Source organism: Hyla sarda, chromosome 3 (genome assembly GCF_029499605.1).
Source record: "Hyla sarda isolate aHylSar1 chromosome 3, aHylSar1.hap1, whole genome shotgun sequence".
Taxonomy (NCBI): domain Eukaryota; kingdom Metazoa; phylum Chordata; class Amphibia; order Anura; family Hylidae; genus Hyla; species Hyla sarda.
The window spans coordinates 316,420,338-316,441,673 of NC_079191.1; the positions used below are offsets into that span (position 1 = coordinate 316,420,338).

General features: G+C 44.6%; 1 protein-coding gene across 7 annotated transcripts in view; it reads left to right on the plus strand.

Annotated features, from left to right (window-relative positions):
* Positions 1-21,336, plus strand: part of WDR27 (WD repeat domain 27) — a 421,522-nt gene that overhangs the window by 280,087 nt on the left and 120,099 nt on the right. For 6 of the 7 annotated variants that reach the window (XM_056567129.1, XM_056567126.1, XM_056567130.1 and 3 more), the window contains one exon: positions 10,623-10,740. The exons of the other annotated variant lie outside the window; for it this stretch is intronic. In XM_056567129.1, coding sequence (XP_056423104.1) covers positions 10,623-10,740 — 118 coding nt within the window. The remainder of the gene's footprint in view (positions 1-10,622; positions 10,741-21,336) is intronic. 7 annotated transcript variants of the gene reach the window in all.

Here is a 21,336-nt window from a genome sequence, read left to right on the forward strand (position 1 = left end):
TGGAACAGAGCTCACAGTGGAAGCCTGCGTGAGTTAGCAGGACAGCATGTGAGTAACAGGAGGTAGAACGGGGCACATTAAACAACTATCTGTCAGTTGCTGAAGTTGTCAGCGCTGTCAGATAGCTGTTTGAACGATGGCCCCGACACACAGCAGCATCGTGTGTCGATGCTGCCTTCAACATACGATGGGCTCTGAGAGGCCATCGTATGTTGAAATGATCATATGTCGGGGACATCGTAAGTCGGGGGGTCACTGTACGAATCTATTCTCAAGAACTGCCAAGAATATGTTGGCATACGTGCACAACACCGGGGTCCCCATCGGGGTCCACGTGTCTTGCCTATACCAACTGTCGACGAACTTGAAAGTGCTATTTGTTAGAATGAAATGTAATGCATCATGCAGAAAAGTAATAAACTCAGGGCTCTTATCTGTCTCTTTAAGAAAATCACAAACTGCTTGTATACCTGCAATATGAGGTATGCGAGTAAACAAGCTCACTACATCGGTGGAGCATAAGCTCCAATGTTCCTCCCACGGATTTAAAACTTTAATAAAAGCAAAACTGAGAATACCTGGTTGGATAGATGTACTCCTGTAGGTAATTATGCCTGCAGAAATTGAAATTTTTGCAGGTACAATGCCGAACTAAAAATTATACGTATGGGCCAATGTCTACATCAAGTTACAGACCTAATGACATGCAGAACGAAATTTGTTGTTTATGTCATTTTTTGCCCGTGTGGATACTACTACATCGGCAAGACTATTCGCCAATTGCATGCCCGCATTCGCGAACATTTTTATTCTCTACGTACTCTAATAGGAGCCCCCCACTTCATTGCCCATGTAGTAGAACGCCACAAGGGTAAACCTGATTCCTTGCGCTTTGCAGGAATTGAAAGGGTTAAACCAAAACCAGGTATTAGCCTGGATAAATTCCTGTTACAGAGAGAAACACATTGGATCTTGAAGACTGCTGCTATTGGTCCCCTCGGTCTTAACGATAAGATTGACTATGCTCCTTGCTTTTAATTTACTGAATATATGTTTCCCTTGGTTTTATAGTAATCTTGCAATATTACTGTTTTGTAATTGCGTTTCTTTACCTGATGCGATTTTTAGTCAGGGAGCCGAATGTTGAGTCCATTAGTTTGGTACGCCCCCTTTGACCACGTCAGGTCAGGTGAGAGTCTCTGATGTCATTCCAATCAAGACTCACCTGTATAAGAAACCGCAAGTGATACTCCATTACAGGCCAGATGAAGCACGCTTGACGTGTGAAACAGATTCTGTCGCCGGATTTGTGTACCCCCCGTTCCGTCCTCCTCCCTTGTTTTATATGAATATGTGAGTATATTAATAAAGAAGAAAACCTGAAGAGTACCTGTCAGTGAGTCAGCCGTTTTTTTCCACTTCTACACTTCTGTACAGTTGATATTCTTTCATTGAAACCAGGGCCCCAGCAGTGCCGAACCAGCTTTGTGTTTTCCTTAATTTAGAAATCTGTTTAACTTTCCGGAGCCAGTTGATATATATATAAAAAAAAAGGTTTTGCCTGGAATACCCCTTTAAGGGTATTGATTTTATTGTGTGGTTGATTTTTAGGTACACCTATTCAGTTGCTTGTTAACACAGAAAGCTAATTACATGTGAGCAATTCAATGCTTGTAGGCATGTAAACGTGGTAAAGAAACCTTATTAAAGTTCAAACTGAGCAACAGAATGGGGAAAAAAGGGGATTTGAGTGACTTTTAATGTGGCATGGTTGTTGGTGCCAGAAGGGCTGGTCTGAGCATTTCAGAAACAACCCAGCTATGGGGATTTTCAAGTACAAACATTTCTAGAGTTTGCAGAGAGTGGTCCGAATGCCTTGTTCATATCAGAAGAGAAGGAGCTGACTGGTTTGAGATGACAAATAGGTAACAGTAACTCAAATAATGACTCGTTACAAGGTATGCAAAACACCATCTCTAAATGCACAAAATGTTGAACTTTGAAGCAGATGCGCTACAGCAGCAAAAGACCACATCGGGTGGCACTCCTATCATCTAGGAACAGGAAACAGAGGCTATTATAATTCACACAGGCTCACCAAAATTGGACAATGGAAGACATGTAGATGGCAGGGTCAGAATTTGGCATACACAAATAAAAGCATGAATCCGTCCTCCCTTGCATCAACGGTTCAGGCTGGTGGTAGTGTAATAGTGAGGGGCACATTTTCTTAGCATACTTTGGGCCACTTATTTCTTACTGAGCATCATTTAATCACAACAGTCTACCTGAGTATTGTTGCTGACCATGTCCATCCCTTTATGACCACAGTGTACCCATCTACTGATGGTTACTTCTAGCAGGATAATGCACCATGTCACAAAGCTCACATAATCTTAAACTGTATTCTTGACCCACTCCTGATTTTGGCTAACAATACTGACCTAAATACAATGTGTGAACCCAGCCTTACATGTTAACTAAGAAGTGTCATAATTGTTTAAAGTGGTACTCTGCTGATAGATATTTTATCCCCTATCCAAAGGATAGGGAATAAGCTGTCTGATTGCTGGGGGTCCCGCTGCTGGGCCCCCCGCGATCTCCTGCAGCACCCAGTGTTTTAAACAGGCGACAGGTTTTGGAGGCAGTGGTCGTGATGTGATGCCGACAAGACCCTCCTATAGACATGGGGGCATGATGTGATGTCACAAGGAGTGTGGCCGGGACGTCACAATCGTTGCCGCCGCTCCAAGCGGTGCCCCTTTAACCCCTTAAGGACTGAGCCCTTTTTTGCAATTTTGACCACTGTCACTTTAAGCATTAATAACTCTAAGTTGCTTTTACCGATTATTCTGATTCTGAGATTGTTTTTTCGTGACATATTCTACTTAATTTATGGTAAATTTTCGTCGCTACTTGCATCCTTTCTTTTCATGAAAATTTAGAAAATTTAGCATTTTTCTAACGTTGAAGCTCTCTTCTTGTAAGGAAAATGGATATTCCAAATACATTTTATATTGATTCACAAATATAATATGTCTACTTTATGATGGCATCATAAAATGGACATATTTTAACTTTTTGAAAAAAATAGAGTTCTTCAAAGTATAGCAGCAATTTTCAAAATGTTCATGAAAATTGCAAAATCTGAAGGGACAGGTGTTACAGAACTACAACTCCCAGCATGCCTGGGCAGTCTAGGCATGCTGAGAGTTGTAGTTTTGCAACATCTGGAGGGCTACCGTTTGGGCACCACTGTAAAAGTGGTCTCCAAACTGTGACCCTCCAGATGTTGCAAAACTACAACTCCCAGCATGCCCAGACAGCCTTTGGCTGTCTGGGCATACTGGGAGTTGCAGTTTGGTAACCACTAGAAGGGTAGCAGTAAATATTGCTTTACTGACACCTTTCTTTTTTCCACCACCGTCGCCTCCCTACCTGCGCCGCTGATCTCTGCTGTCTCCACCAATGATCAGCGGTCCCACGGCATCTTGTCCCCAGGTACCGGCCGCCATCTTCTCCCCCCGTTCTGCCCGACATCCAGGGGTGGGTAGAGCGGGGAGTTTCCATGGCAACCCCCCGTCTTCCTCTGCCATTGGTCAGAATTCATTGCTGACTAATGGCAGGGGATAGGAGGAGATAGCAGCGCTGCAACCTCGCTCCTATCCTTCAGGATGATCGGGGCTTTCACTGACAGCTCCGATCATCCCTATTTTCCGGGCGATCGGGTCACCAGAGACCCGATCAGCCCGGAACTAGCAGAAAATCGCATTTCTGAATTGACATACGATTTCCTGCGATCGCCGACTTGGGGGGGTCTCAGGACCCTCCTCGGCGATGTGCCGGGATGCCTGCTGAATGATTTCGGCAGGCATCCCGGTCCCCAACCGGCTAGCGGTGGGGACCGGAATTCCCACGGGCATATCCATACGCCCCAGACCTTAAGGACTTTAAAACGGGGGCATATGGATACGCCCGCCGTCCTTAAGAGGTTAACATTTTCATTAATGTTTTAAAAAGGAAGGCATACTGCCAATTTGAATGGAAAAATAAATTTGTGATATTATTATGTAATGATCATTCAATAGAAAATCTAAAACTAACACATTAAAAAGGTGACATATTAGATGTCTCCGGTGAGCTTGGTAGACTTCGTTTGCCTGATGCGCCCGCTCATGACCACTAGGGGCTCGTAGGCCCAGGATGGAGGGGAAGGGGGCTTTAGGGGGGGAGACCTCTTACATTCCCCTTGAAGTAGGGTTAGGATATTATAGTTCTAGACATGCACTTATTTCTTGTGTGCTACAAGCACGGAGGCTGTGGGGGGAGGTCAACACTGAGAGTTCATTATGTTCTACTGCCTGTTTTGATTTTTCTATGTACCCCCTTATGGGAATCAGGGTACTGTGGAGGTTAACACTCCTGATGGGGAATTTCCCCAAGCCATGCTCACATCTATACGTTTCTGCCTTATGTGGGGTCTATATGTATTATTGCTTTGCTCCTTTTCATTGATCAGCCATATTCGGGGTATGCCTCAAGGCTATTTGATTGTATTAAAATTAAAAAAAAACTATAAAAAGTTGTTTTAAAAAAAATAAAAAAGGTGACATATTGGTATTCGATAACATTTTCCATTAATAAATTATATTATCATTTTATTGTTACTTATGTTTACTATAGTTTTTCCTTGTCTTATTTTAAATGAAGTTTGAGTATCTGAAACAATTAAAGGTGAAAAATGCATAGAATGCAGAAACCTGTAATATGAGCCAATATTTTTTTCTCCTCGCTGTATGCCAATTGTTATGCATGATATGTTTAAATTTTCATTAAATACATTTATCTATTTGGTGCACGAGAAATAATATATTGTAACATGATGTAAGACAAGGGTAATAAACCCTTTTTCTCAGTATGGTATCCACTTTTTTTGTGAAACCTGGGTTACGTAATGTAGGGACAGATATTGTGGCACATGGGCAACACTTGCAAATTGAATAACAGGACAATTTGAGCATGCTCATTTTTCAAGTGCCACAGTTTATACTTAATACAGTACTGATAGCAGCCACAGTTATTTCCTTTTTTTCAGTTTTTTTTTTATATAAATGCCCTTCTATTGTTTTTGAAGGACAAACCGGTAATAGTACTGCTCTGATCTGAATAGTCCTTGTATGATTTGGCAATAAATATTCCACAAAAAATTTGTGTTGACAGAAATGTGTATAGAAGTCAGCAGGGAGACAATGTTGTGACTCTACTGGTCCAAGTTTTGAGGGCTTTCCATGACAATCCCTGGAATAATTTTAGAATCTTCAGCCAGCTTTTTTACTTTATAAATTATAATTTGAAGAATTTTACCCTGTGTAGTGCTTCGCCTTTTTCTGTTGTCTCTGCATAGCTATATGTCACAAGTGAGGAGTGCACCTTAACCATTATATTTTTGGACTGTAAGATGCATTCCTCCTTTAGCAAACTGAACTGAAAACAGGAAAAAAATATTTGCCTGCAGAGCCTAGAGATAGGATTGTGTGGAGGCCCAGATCTGTAGAAGAGTACAAAAAATGTCTGCTGCCCTGAAAGTGCACAGTGGCCTCCATAATTCTGAAAAAAGAAAAAGGTTTGGAACAACCAGGACCCTTGAGCTGGCTGCCCTACCAAAGTAATCATGGGAAAGAAAGGCCTTTGTAAGAGGTGACCTAGAACCCAATGGTCACTCCAGCTGAGCTCTAAAGATCCTGTGTGTGCAGATGGGAGAAACTTCCAGCAAGTCCACCATCACTGCAGCACTCCTCCTATCTGGGTTTTATGGCAGAGTGGACAGAAAAAAAGAATCTCCTCAGTAAAAGACACATGGAAGCTCCCCTGGCATATGCAACTAAAAAAAAAAAAGAAACTGAGAAACAAGATTCGCTGCTCTAATGGAACAAAAATGTAACATGTAACAATTTAAGTGCCATGCCTGAGGAAACCAGGCACTTCTCATGACCCGCCCAATATCATCCCTACAGTGAAGCATGGTGGTGGCAGCATCATGCTGTGGTGGTGTTTTTCAGCAGCTGAGGCAGGGAGACTAGTCAAGATTCAGGAAGAGCTGATTTGAGCAAAGTACAGAGATATTCTTATTGAAGACTTGATCAATAGTTCTCTGGACTTTAGAATGGTTCACCTTCCAACAAGGTATTTGCTCTTTACACAACCAAAACAACACAGAAGTTGATAAGGGACAACTCTGTGAGGGTCTTGAGTGGCCCAGCCAATGCCCTGACTTCAACCTAATCAGACATCTCTAAAGAGACGTGATATTGGCTGTACACCAATGGTCTTCATCCAACCTGACAGAGTTTGAGGATCTGCAAAGAAGAATGGCAGAAAATCACCAAATCCAGATGTGCAAACCTTGTGGCATCATACTCAAGAAGATTGCCAAAGTACAGAGTAAAGGGTCTGAATACTTCAATGCAGTAGTTATGAGTAGAGGAAACAGTGAAGCCTTTAGCTCAGGGGTCTCAAACTCAAATTATCCGGGGGCCACTGGAGGTAGCAGCTGGGTGAGGCTGGTCCGCATGCGCCCATTACATATAATGCCCTCATCATACGCCCCTCATCATCCACCAGCAACACCCTCCACCAGCAGTAGCACCCCCATCATCCACCAGCAACCCCCTAATTCCCCCTACTCCGTGTAGTAATAGCATGAGCTGACGGATGATGGCGGTGCTACTTATGGTCGTTCCCCACATTAGGTAGGCAACAGGTTCCCCACATTAGGTGGGCAGCAAGTTCCCCACATTAGGTAGGCAGCAGGTTCCCCACATTAGGTAGGCAGCAGGTTCCCCACATTAGGTAGTAGCAGGTTCCCCACATTAGGTAGTAGCAGGTTCCCCACATTAGGTAGAAGCAGGTTCCCCACATTAGGTAGAAGCAGGTTTCCCACATTAGGTAATAGCAGGTTCCCCACATTAGGTAGTAGCAGGTTCCCCACATTAGTTAGCATTTTCGATTACCCCCCCCCCTCCCCCTGACTCACACACAGACACCCACACATGCACACACACATAGACAGACAGACACACACACATAGACAGACAGACAGACACACATGCACACACACATAGACTGTGTCTTGAAGGGTTCTGTGTCCCGAATAGCTGAGAAAGAGTCACTGTGCTGAGACACTGTGATTGGTTGAAGGGGGGGCGTGTGCAGTTTCTGCTCTGCTCAGGACACAGAACTGCTTCAAGACACAGTTTTCTTTACTACATACCTGGCATGGGCCACAAACTTTCGTTCCTCGGGCCACAAATGGCCCGCGGGCCGGGAGTTTGAGACCCCTGCTTTAGCTGAACCCAACCCACTGTCCCTACCTTCGTGGATAATCTGCCCTAAGTGACTGCTCTAAACTGGACAACAGTCCCTACACTGACCAAGCTTACAGGGGTTAGCTAAAAAGCAAAGTTATTGGCCTTGCGCCCTGTCTCTCTGATACACACTTTTGCCTTTTTTACTTTGCAGTGGTAAGTGATTTATGAATTGCTACTGTTCTCAAAAAATGGCAGATTTGTCACATAGCCCTCAATTACAGCACAAACATACACTAGCCAAGACCGGGCTTACAAAACTGGCTGTAGACAGCAGTTTCAAAAAGTCGCAAAGATTAAAAAAAAAGTTGCAGAGAATTACAAAGTGGTGTTCTGAAGGGAAATTTTACAAACATATTTACTAGCCTCATATTTATCACATGCCCTGCACCATTTAACAAATTTGGTGCATGCACAATCCGAGTCCACCACCTCTATATAACATCATTACACCTACACTGACGTTGATAAATGTCCCCTGTGTGTATACAGTTTATTTTCAAAGTCTTCAGACTCTTTTTTACATTTTTTACATTTTGTTGTGATGCTGCGTTGTGCTACAATTGACCAAGTTTACCCCCATCAATCTAAACTCAGCTTCACATAATAAGAATGTGAAAAGATCATTTTAATCAAGAACATTTTTGCATAGGTGTAAGTATTCAGATGCTTTACTCTGTACTTTTTGGGGGTAGATGTCACAAAGGTGCGCACATCTGGACATGGGGATTTACTGCTATTCCTCTTCAACTCTGTCAGATTAGATGGGTACCACCTGTGGGCAGCTATTTTCAGGTCTCTCCATAGATGTTGGATTGGTTTCAAAGTCATGGCTCTGGCCAGGCCACTCAAGAACATTCACAGAGATGTCACTAAGCCACTCCTGTGTTTTCATTATGAATATCTCTGTACTTTGCTTCATTAAGCGTTCCCTTAACTTTGCCCTGTACTATCTGCTGTTAAACACCCCCACAACATGAAGCTGCTACCACCTGCTTCACTGTACGGATGGTATTAGGCAGACAATGAGTAGTGCTTAAAATTAAAGAGGTACTCCGGTGTAAAACAATTTTTTCTAATCAACTGGTGCCAGAAAGTTTAACAGATTTGTAAATTACTTCTATTTAAAAATCTTAATCCTTCCAGTACTTATCAGCTGCTGTATACTACAGAAGAAGTTGTATAGTTATTTTCTGTCTGACCACAGTGCTCTCTGCTGACACCTCTGTCTACATCATTAACTGTCCAGAACAGGTAAGGTTTGCTATGTGGATTTGTTCCTGCTATGGAAAGTTCCTGACATGGACAGATGTGCCAGCAGAGAGCACTGTGGTTCGGCAGAAAAGAACTATACAACTTCCTCTGTAGAATACAACAGCTGATAAGTACTGGTAGGGTGAAGATTTTTAATGGAAGTAATTTACAAATCTGTTTAACTTTTTGGCACCAGTTAATTTTGTTTTAAAATTTTTTTTCCCCCAGAGTACCCCTTTGCAGGTTGGAAAATACAATTTTTGATCCATCAAAGCAGAGAATCTTGCTTTTCGCAGTCTGAGACCCCTATAGGTGCTTTTTTGCAAACTCCATGTATCTTTTACTAAAGAAAGGACTTGGAGGAATACCGTAGTAATAGTTTACCTTCTGGACATTTCTCCAATCTGCACACAGGACCTTTGGAGCTCAGGCAGAGTGACCATTGGGTTTTTGTTCGCCTCTCTCCTGATTGCTAAGTTTGGTCAGGCCACGAGCTCAAAGAGTCCTGGTTGTTCCAAGCTTTTTACATTAAAGACTTATGGAGGCCACTGTTCTCTTGGGAACTTTCAATGCAGCAGACATTTTTTGTCCACAGTATGTGCCTTCACACAATCCTGTCTTTGTACACTACAAGTAGTTCTTTGTTCCTCATGGCTTGGTTCTTGCACTTTTATGCATTGTTAGCTGTAAAACATTATAAAGCAGGGGTGTGTCTTTCCAAATTGTGTCAACTGAATTTAACACAGGTGACTCCAAATAAGTTGAAGAATCATCTCTAAAATAGTTGAGAAATGGGAGGCCCCAGAGCTACATTTAAAGAGGCACTGTCATTGTTAAAAACTTTTCATATATTGCAGGACTCATTATAACATGACATTTCACAATACACACCTGTAAAAAAAAATTTTTATTTTGATCTGAAATTAAAGTTCAAAATAGCCACCACTACGGGTCGCCTGTCTTTTAGCCAGACAGACTAGTCTAGATTTTACAGCATACTGGATACCGGCCGTAAAGCATACCGGTATCCAGTATAGGAGATTTCTATCGTGTATGCAAAACTACAGATAAAGGATGTGTGGACATGCTGGGAGCTGTAGTTTTAAAACAGCTGGAGGCAACACTGCTCTAACACAGTTATTTACAAACACTGCAGCTTCAGTTGTTACTAAACTACAACTCCCAGCATGCTGAAATAGTCAAAGCTTTCTCGGACTCCTGAATGACAAAGAAGTTGATCAGACATTGAGGAGTCTGTGAAAGATGAATGACACACATAGTGACAGCTATGCTGATTAGCATCCAGTACTAGGAGAAGATAAAACAGATAGAACATGTATTCATAAAAATGCTGTACTTTTATCTTGCACTAATTTTATAAAGATCTATTCTTATATTCATACATTTTATCCTGTTATGAATTCACCATAATGTCTTCTGATTACTGCAGGCAAGCTCCAAGTATCTTTCTCTGTGTAACATGACACAGCATAAAACCAGAAATGAAAGGGTTACAGAGTAGAGAGTACTGATTGGCTGACTGCACAGGTTTGCTCCTGTGAGGGAGACAGACTGACACGCCCCCTCCAGCCTGCACAATGAAAAAGTAACTCACCAGCAGATAAATGCTTATATCTCTGTATATATAGGTCTGAGACACATAAAAATTATATGCACATGATCAGGCTTGGGTCCTGAGTAACATATCACTTTTTTTTCTTTTTTTTACACTATGAAAGGTGCGCTTTAGGTATCATAGAAAAGGATCTGAATACTAATGTCCATGTAAATGTTTTGTTTTCCTTTTTAATGCATTTGCTAAAATGGCAATTAAAGCCCAACTGTCAATAGTACAAGTCAATATAAGAAATATATATAACTTATTAGACAAAAATGCTTCTTTCTCCTGTTATCAAGTTTTGTATCCCCTCTCCCCCCCTCTCCTGTCCGAATGTATTCCATTCTAAAAATTCAGATAATATGTGCCCTCTGTCTCTGTCCTAGTACACTCACGGAACACATTTCAAGATATACAAGTCTATTGAGGGGGAGAACGGAGGGAAAGTGCCTCGGAGCACATTAGCAAGGCAGAGAGAGAAAGATTATACAGACAGCTCTTTAGGTAAGCTATCTCAGACGAGGGCTCAAAGATGTCCAGTGATAAGAAATGTATCTCCTATCAGCAGGATAGTGGATAAACATCTGATCTCGGGGGGTCTGACCACTGCGAACCCCCCCCCCTGCAATACCCCGTACTGGGACATTTCGCACACAGCAGGTCAGCTGGTAGAAACATGCCATTATATAATGGGCAGTAATAGTGCTGTTACTTGTACACACAGGCAGCTTATCCTAAAAAGTCCCCTAAAATAACAGGTATGCTTTAAAGTGTACCTGACACCAAACTAAACTTTTAATATATTGTTCCTTATGTTATTATAAGACACTTTGCTATTTACTTTCTGTTAAAATTCTCAACCTTTATATGTTTTTAAAGGGGTACTCCGCACCCCTAGACATCTTATCCCCTATCCAAAGGATAGGGGATAAGATGTCAGATCGCCGGAGTCCCGCTGCTGGGGGCTCCCGGGATCTCAGCTGCTGCACCCACCTGTACGGCTTCCACCTCACACCAGCAACGATGGAGGCTTCGGAGCCCGACCACCATGGCGGACGAGCGTGAAGTCACGACTCCGCCCTGTGTGACGTCATGCCCCGCTCCCTCAATGCAAGTCTATGGGAGGTCCGTCACGCCCCCTCCCATAGACTTGCATTGCAGGGAGCGGGGCATGACGTCACACGGGGCGGAGTCGTGACGTCACGCTCCTTCGCCATTGTGGTCGGGCTCCGAAGCCTCCAGCGTTGCAGGTGTGAAGTGGAAGCCGTACCGTTGAGTGCAGCAGCCGAGATCCCGGGGGCCCCCAGCAGCGGGACCCCGGCGATCTTACATCTTATCCCCTATCCTTTGGCATCAAGGCTAAGGAGCAGTGCTTGCTCGTATCTCCGATTGACCAGGTCCACCAGATCTATTACCCTCCTGGTGTTGTCGCCACCTTGATGGCAGGGAATAAACCCGACCTGATCCTTGTGGATAAGGGAAGGGACAAAGGCACAAAGCTTGACCGCCAACACCTTGGAGAACAGTTTTAAGTCTGAGTTAAGAAGGGCAATAGGTCGGTAACTAGAACAATCATGCGGATCTTTACCAAGTTTGGGTATCAAGGTAATCAAGGAGTGTAAAAAGGACTGCAGGATCACCTCCCCCCCCCCCCCCCATAAAAGAGTTGAAAAGTTGAACAAGCTTTGGCACAAGGACAGAGGAAAAGGTCTTATGGTATAAATACGTGAAACCGTCCGGGCCAGGGGAACGACCAACAGGCAGAGATTTCAGGACCTCCAAGAGTTCTTCCTCGGTGATAGGTGCATTGAGAACCTCCCGATCAGCCCCCGACAGAGTTGGCAGGCCACATCTGGAGAGATAAGAGTCAAGCGCTGCCACTCGTTCCACCGGATCGGATGGAAGCTGAGAAGGGAACGAATAAAGCTTAGTATAATAGTCAACAAAGAGATGGGAGATGCCAGTAGGGTGATAATGAAAGCAAGAGTGCTTCAAGGCGTCACGCTTAAGCCGAGCACCCAATGCAACACAGTGTCCACGTATCACAGACTTGTGGGCTTCGAATAGGACAGCCTGAGAGGAGACTGAACCTTCATTAGTGGCAAATTACTCAGTCAGACACGTCTGTATTGAGTCCCGAGAAGGCAGCGATATAAGGAGAGAATCATTCAATCTCCAAAAGCAGGTCCAAAGAGAAGAGGGGGAGCAAGTAAAGGAAAGTAGAATGGGGCCGTGATCAGACCAGGAGATAGGAGGCAGGAAGGGGATCTGAGAGGTGTTTGGGGCATAGAGATTACAAAGTAAAAGCGGGTCCCCTACCAGCACCCCCTCTAACACCACGTAACGCCCCTGAGGGTCCAAATATGAAGAGGAGACTTGTATGGGCAGGACCTAGAAACTAAGACAGCTACCCCTGCCGATTTCCAATCAGAGACAGCAGAGCACGTTTGGGGAAAGAGATGTGTAAGAAATTGAAAGGAACCAGAATAGTCAAAGTGTGTCTCCTGAAGGAAAACTATGTCAGCTCACAGGGCAACATGCTCCCTTTGTAACAAATGCCTCTTAGAGGGGGAGTTCAACCCTTTAACGTTCAAGGAGAGACACTTAACCATGGTGTGTGGTAAAAAGAACAAGAAAACCTATGAGGAAGCATACTCACAAAATAGTCCAGGGGGATTCCAGCAGCCACAGAGCCCGGTTCTTGGAGAGGAGAGGCAAAGAAAAGCAACCTAGAAGTAGAAGGGAAAAAGAAGAGAGAGGGAACAAGGGGAAACAAGAGGACGGACAGACAGATAACAGACGTACAAGACAACAGAGAACAAACAAAAAAACAATACCAAACAAATGAGAGAACCATTGACCAAGGAGTCAATGCGGAGGCCAAGACAACCGGAGTGGGCCATGGACCAAGGCATGGGCAGTCCATTGCTACGGCCTCGAGTGGGGAGGTAGAAGGGCACTAACAAAGAACAACTACCAAAAAGGAAGGCATCCAACTCCAAGGCCATGGCAAAAGACTACAGTAAGTCAAGAAAAAAGAAAACCATTGGTGACCAAAAAATGCAACATCAGAGTCGCAAAAAACTTATGCAAAAACAAAATGAGAACAGCAAGGGGAGGCAGTCCTGCACCATGTAGAAAACATCCAATCGAGGAACATCAGGGAGCCAGTGGGGAGTCCCAGGCACCCCCTCAAGGGGGAGCCCGAGGAGATGCCCCCGGGACAGGAGAAGGTGGTTTCCTCTGGGAACCAGAACGGCGGGCCCGGACAGGTTGCCAGATGGGCGGTAGAGGAGGAGGTGGTGGGGACAAGTTCCAATCTACCAGCTACGGCACAGGCAGCTCCAGGGTGGAGCAGAAGGGTAGTAGGTCAGAGTAGGAATGTAGAACAGCAGAGCGTCCATCTGTCTGGGCGTGCAGGGCAAATGGAAAGTTCCAAAGGTAGGGCACATTGTGGGAACAGAGGACCCCCAGGAGGGGTTGAAGCATCCGCCTCTTCCTGAGATTGAACCAAGATAAGTCCTGGAAAAGTTGGATAGGAGCCCCATCAAAATTGAAGTTCCGCAGGGATCTGGCTTTGGCCATGATAGCCTCCTTAACTAGAAAATCATGAACACAGCAGATGACATCTCATGGGTCCCCGACAGTAGATTCAGGGTGGAGCGCCGGTGTGCCCTGTCCAGCTTAATCTTGTGTGTGGCAGGTTCTCCAAGGATAATGTTGAAGATAGCTTCCAAAGTGAGAAAGAGATCCTCATCACGGAAAGCCTCCGGCTTTCCTCGGACCCTGATGTTGTTGCGCCTCCCCCTATTGTCCAAGTCCTCAACATGAGCATGGAGATCACTGAGAATTGATTCTGGAGATTCTGAGAGGCAATTGTAGATTGGAGCTGGGCAACATATTCCCTGGTAGCGTCATGAACCCCCTCCAGACCATCCACAAGGTCAAAAACATTCTGGAGATCCTGTGGTATGGAAGCTATTTCAGCCCGACAGGTGTCCTTAACCTCAGCCATGAAGGCCCGGAAGTCCTCTTTAGTTGGAATTTGGGAAAGTAGGTGGCCCAGATCTGGCATAGCTGAGGAAGAGAGGGAAAGGCCGGAGCATGGAATATCAGAATCCAAAAGGGTATCCCAGGATGGTGTGGCCGCAACCGGGGAAGGCTGGTGAGGGACCCCTGAGGACAGCATGGTGCGCTGCCTCTGCGGCTTAGGAGAGCAGGTGGAAGAGTAGCAAGCAGCCAGGGGATTCAGCTGTGCAGGGTGAGGGGACCCAAATGAGGTCGGTGCAGAGCCAACCCAGGAAGGCTGCGAGGTGGAGCACGGCCCCGAACCCCCATCCAGAGACCCAAGGGAGGGGGAGGCTGAGCAGGGGGGGGGATCAGCTGCCAGGTGCAGGGAACATGTTGGAGGGGAAGGCAAGCCCCTCACCAGAGAGGCCCAAGATGGTGTCCCCAGGCCCTGAGGAGAGGAGAAGAGGGAGGCTACAGGTGGCTGTGCAGGGTTGCAGGGGTTCACCGAGGGCGCCAAGGGACAGGAAGAGTACCTCCAGCCGGGTCCAGGGTTGAAGAGACAGGAGGAGGAAGTGCAGCCTAGGGAACAGCAGCTGGTGGAGGCCCCAGGGGCAGTGCTGCTGCGGACATCAGGGACGGCTGGACTGGAGCCCCAGGGACTACAGAGGTTCCGGAGGCAGGTAGCAGCAGAGGTGAGGGGGTCCACAGCGTCCCCGCCGGCAACAGAGAGGAGGCAGGTGGAGTGCCGGGAAGCTGCGACACCCGGCTGCAGGAGCCTAAGCGCAGGCCCTGCAATGGCGGAGGGCGAGGAAGGTGCCGGAACTGGAGGCGGCTGGACAAAGCGGAGAATTCCTCCGGGAGCTGCGGGGATCAGCCGGGCAGGTGCCGGGGATGCTTTAGCCCGCCGGGAGGTCCTCCCCATGGAGGAGCAGGGTCATCAAAAGTTAAATGGCCACCGGAGCAGGAGCCTCTTCAATGTGCGGCCAATCCTGTGCGTGCCAAGCCACCGACAGGTACTCTTTAAAGTTTTATTTCTCACACCTGTGGCTTTTTCAATTGCATTTAGTGTCTGTATATAAATAGTTTATTAGCTCTCACATAGGGAACAGAAAATAACTGACAAAAGACTAACCTGCATAGCAAGATAATGGAACTTTAAAAAGAGGATAGCCAATACTGTGCAGTCCCTTATTTAGAAGTAGAACATTATGTGATCTTTCCATGCCAAGGTCAGTCCAATATTTTAGCCACATCTGCCAGAAGAATAATTTGGTATACAAATAAAAGTCCACAGGTAACCTCTGGAGAAATAAATACAGGCTGCTCTGGGAAAAGACAGTTTGGTTGTTTTTAGGAGCACAATGACGATAGTACAAAAAAATTTGTTGCATGTCCAAGTTGCCAGAAATAAATTTTTAGTGCGGCTATGCCACAAAAAAGTCCAGTTGCAATATGTCTGACAACACCTTGACACACCTAACAGCTTCCAGCACACTGTAACAGGAACAGCTTTATGGTCAATACTATAAGTGCTGTGTTTGGAAAGGGGTAAACAATACCTATGGCAAAAGAATAGCAACCCCACTGTAAAGCATCGTAGTGTTCTTTGATGTTTTGGGTCGTGTAAGCTCTAAAGGCACAGGGAAACTTATTTTAATTGATAGCAAGATAAATGCAGCATATTATTAGAAAATACCAGCAGCCAATATACATTGTTCTGCAGGAAAGCTGCATGTAGGGCACTCTTGTACTTTCCAGCATGATAATGACCTTAGGCACAGTGATTTACAGCAGAAAAGGTGAAGGTTCTAAAGTAGCCATCATAGTGTCCTGACCCTATCATCATGAAGCAACTCTGGGGATTTATGGAAGGCAACCATGGATTTTCCATGACCTGGAGGAATTTTGCCTGGACAAATCAGCAGCTATATTTGGAAGAATTCTAGGCCTCATAGATAACTATTATAAAAGACTGCACACTGTCATTGATGCTAATAGGTGCAATACACAGTATTTAGAAATATGAGTATGCAGAATTTTGAACAGGGGTCATTTCATTTTTGTTGTTTTCATGTTTTATGATTGTGCCATTCTGTTATACCCTACAGTTGAACATGAATCCCATAAAAAGTAAATGTGTTTTGTTCTGCTCATTCGTGTTTTCTTTAACCCCTACAGGACCCATGACGTAACGGTACGTCCCGACACCCTGGGTCTTAAGGACCAGGGACGTACATTTACGTCATGGGCAGTTTTAGTCCCCGCCAGGCGGGGATCGGAGCGGGATGCCTGCTGAAATCATTCAGCAGGCATCCCGTGCAAATGCCCAGGGGGGTCATCAGACCCCCCCATGTCGGCGATCGCGGCAAATCGCAAGTGAATTCACACTTGCGATTTGCGCGATTCCGGGTCATTACGGGTCTATAGTGACCCGGTGACCCGGAATGTAAGGGGGATCGCGGGTGTCTAAGACACCCACGATCCCCCTGAAGCGATAGGAGTGAGGTGGCACGGGTGCCACCCCTCCTATCCCTGCTATTGGTGGTCTAGACGCGACCACCAATAGCAGATCGGGGGCGGAGGGGTTTACTTTCGTTTTCCCCGTCCTGCCCTCCCACAATAGGCGGGGCAGGACGGGGAAACGACGGGGACCGGCGCCGAAGATCCACTTACCCATCCGGGCGGGCGTCGGAGGCTGCAGGCAACGGAGATCGGCGGGCGACGATGACGTGCGGCTGGATCCGACGGAAGCCGGTGAGTTGCCTAGCAACATCTGGAGGGTACAGTTTGAGACCATTATACAGTGGTCTCTAACTGTAGCCCTCCAGATGTTGCAAAACTACAACTCCCAGCATGCCCAGACAGCTGTTTGGGCATGCTGGAATATGTAGTTTTGCAACAGCTGGAGGGCTACAGTTTGAGACCACTATATAGTGGTTCCTAAACTGTAGCCCTCCAGATCTTGCAAAACTACAACTCCTAGCATGCTCAAACAACTGTTTGCTGTCAGGGCATGCTGGGAATTGTAGTTTTGCAACAGCTGGAGGACCACAGTTTGGAGATCACTTTGCAGTGTTCACTAAAACTGTAGCCCTCCAGATGCAAAACTGCAAATCCCAGCATGCCCTGACAGCAATCAGCTGTCTCTGCATGCTGGGAGTTGTAGTTGCGTACCTCCAGCTATTGCATAACTACATCTTCCAGCATGCCCTTCGGCGATCAGTACATGCTGGGAGTTGTAGTTTTGCAACAGCTGGAGGCACACTGGTTAGAAAATACTGAGTTAGGTAACAGAACCTAACTGAAGGTTTTCCAACCAGTGTGCCTCCAGCTGTTGCAAAAGTACAACTCCCAGCATGCACGGTCTGTCAGTACATGCTGGGAGTTGTAGTTTTGAAACAGCTGGAGGTTTGCCCCCCCCCCCCCCCCCCATGTGAACGTACAGGGTACATTCACACGGGCAGGCTTACAGTAAGTTTCCTGCTTCAAGTTTGGGCTGCGGCAAATTTTTCGCCGCAGCTCAAACTTCTAGCGAGAAACTCACCGTAACCCGCCAGTGCGAATGTACCCTAAAAACACTACACTACATTAAAACATAATAAAGGGTAAAACACTACATATACACCCCCTTACACTGTCCCCCCAATAAAAATGAAAAACTTATTGTATGGCAGTGTTTCCAAAACGGAGTCTCCAGCTGTTGCAAAACAACAACTCCCAGCATTTCCGGACAGCCACTGACTGTCCAGGCATGCTGGGAATTTAGAAACAGCTGGAGGCACCCTGTTTGGGAATCACTGGCATAGAATACCCCTATGTCCACCCCTGTGCAATCCCTAATTTAGTCCTCAAATGCGCATGGTGCTCTCTCACTTTGGAGCCCTGTCGTATTTCAAGGCAACAGTTTAGTGCCACATATGGGGTATCTCCGTACTCGGGAGAAATTGCACTACAAATTTTGGGGGGCTTTTTCTCCTTTTACCCCTTATGAAAAGGAAAAGTTGGGGCTACACCAGCTTGTTAGTGTAAAAAAAAAAAATTTACACTAACATGCCGGTGTTGCCCTTTACTTTTTATTTTCACAAGCGTTAAAAGGAAAAAAAGACCCCCAAAATTTGTAACGCAATTTCTCCTGAGTATAGAAATACCCCATATGTGGGCGTAAAATGCTCTGCGGACGCACAACAAGGCTCAGGAGTAAGAGCGCACCATGTACATTTGAGGTCTAAATTGGTGATTTGCACAGGGGTGGCTGATTTTACAGCGGTTTTGACATAACCCCCCCCCAAAAAAATACCCACATGTGACCCCATTTTGCAAACTACACCCCTCAGGGAATGTAATAAGGGGTACAGTGAGATTTTATGCCCCACAGGTGTCAGACAGATTTTTGGAACAGTGGTCCGTGAAAATGAAAAATTTTATTTTTCATTTGCACAGCCCACTGTTCCAAAGATCTGTCAAACGCCAGTGGGGTGTAAATACTCACTGCACCCCTTATTAAATTCTGTGAGAGGTGTAGTTTCCAAAATAGGGTCACATGTGGAGGGTTCCACTGTTCTGGCACCACGGGGGGCTTTGTAAACGCACATGGCCCCTGACTTCCATTCCAAACAATTTTTTTCCCAAAAGCTCAATGGCGCTCCTTCTCTTCTGAGCATTGTAGTGCGCCAGCAGAGCACTTGACGTCCACACATGGGGTATTTCCATACTCAGAAGAAATGGGGTTACAAATTTTGGGGGGTCTTTTCTGCTATTAACCCTTGCAAAAATGTGAAATTTGGGGGGAAACACACATTTTAGTGAAATTTTTTTTTTTTTTTACATATGCAAAAGTCGTGAAACCCCTGTGGGGTATTAAGGCTCGCTTTATTCCTTGTTACGTTCCTCATGGGGACTAGTTTCCAAAATGGTATGCCATGTGTTTTTTTTTTTTGCTGTTCTGGCACCATAGGGGCTTCCTAAATGCGACATGCCCCCCGAGCAAAATTTGCTCTCAAAAAGCCAAATATGACTCCTTCTCTTCTGAGCATTGTAGTTCACCCGTAGTGCACTTCAGGTCAACTTATGGGGTACCTCCATACTCAGAAGAGATGGGGTTACAAATTTTGGGGGGTCTTTTCTGCTAGTAACCCTTGCAAAAATGTGAAATTTGGGGGGAAACACATTTTAGTGAAAAAAAATAATTTTTTTTTTACATATGCAAAAGTCGTGAAACACCTGTGGGGTATTAAGGCTCACTAAATTCCTTGTTACATTCCTCAAGGAGTCTAGTTTCCAAAATGGTATGGCATGTGTTTTTTTTTTTTGCTGTTCTGGCACCAGAGGGGCTTCCTAAATGCAACATGCCCCCCAAAAACCATTTCGGAAAAACCTGCTCTCCAAAATCCCCTTGTCGCTCCTTCGCTTCTGAGCCCTCTACTGTGCCCGCCGAACACTTTACATAGACATATGAGGTATGTCCTTACTCGAGAGAAATAGGGCTACAAATATAAGTATACATTTTCTCCTTTTACCCCTTGTAAAAATAAAAAAATTGGGTCTACAAGAACATGCGAGTGTAAAAAATGAAGATTGTGAATTTTCTCCTTCACTTTGCTGCTATTCCTGTGAAACACCTAAAGGGTTAAAACACTGACTGAATGTCATTTTGAATACTTTGGGGGTGCAGTTTTTATAATGGGGTCATTTGTGGGGTATTTCTAATATGAAGACCCTTCAAATCCACTTCAAACCTGAACTGGTCCCTGAAAAATAGTGAGTTTGAAAATTTTGTGAAAAATTGGAAAATTGCTGCTGAACTTTGAAGCCGTCTGGTGTCTTCCAAAAGTAAAAACACGTTAATTTTATGATGCAAACATAAAGTACACATATTGTGTATGTGAATCAAATTTTTTTTTATTTGGAATATCCTTTTTCCTTACAAGCAGAGAGCTTCAAAGTTAGAAAAATGCAAATTTTTAAAATTTTTCATCAAATTTTGGGATTTTTCACCAAGAAATGATGCAAGTTACCATTAAATTTTACCGCTATGTTAAAGTAGAATATGTCACGAAAAAACTATCTCGGAATCAGAATGATAACTAAAAGCATTCCAGAGTTATAAATGTTTAAAGTGACAGTGGTCAGATGTGCAAAAAACGCTCTGGTCCTGAGGTGTAAAATGGCCTGGCCGGGGTTAATGGACAAATTATTTTTTTAAATCATCTGGTACCAGAAAGTTTAACAGATTTGTAAATTACTTCTATTTAAAAATCTTTATTCTTCCAATACTTATCAGCTGCTGGATGCTCGACAGTAAGTTATTTTATTTTTGAAATTCCTTTCTGGCTGACCACAGTGCTCTCTGCTGACACCTCTGTCCATTTTAGGAACTCTCCAGAGCAGGAGAGGTTTGCTATGGGGATTTACTCCTATTTTGGACAGTTCCTAAAATGGACAGAGGTGTCAGCAGAGAGCACTGTGGCCAGACAGAAAGGAAATTCAAAAAGAAAAGAAATTCCCCTGGAACATACTGCAGCTGATGAGTACTGGAAGGGTTAAGATTTTTAAATAGAAGTAATTTACAAATCTGTTTAGCTTTCTGGCACCAGTTAAAAAATAACTAAAAAGTGTTTTCCAGTGGAGTACCTCTTTAAAAATGGCACATAGTACCAATTCTGCTAGGCTATGCGAACTTTTAAGCACAATTGTGTGTTGCCGTATAATCATTATTCTTTGAAAACATACAAATTATTTATACATATAGGAGGAGATTTATCAAAACCTGTCGAGAGAAAAAGTTGCTGAGTTGCCCATATAAATCAATCAGATCGCTTCTTTAATTTTTCAGAGGCCTTTTCAATAATTAAAGAAGCGATCTGATTGGTTGCTATGGGAAACTCTGCAAATTTTCCTCTGGAAAGGTCTTGATAAATCTCCCCAATAGGAACCAATTACAACATTCATATTTGTGTTTAACCCCTTAAGGACCACAGGTTTTTTCATTTTTGCACTTTTGTATTTTCCACCTCACCTTTGAAAAATCAGAACGCTTTCAATTTTGCACCTACCGACCCATATGAGGGCTTGTTTTTTTGCCATCAATTG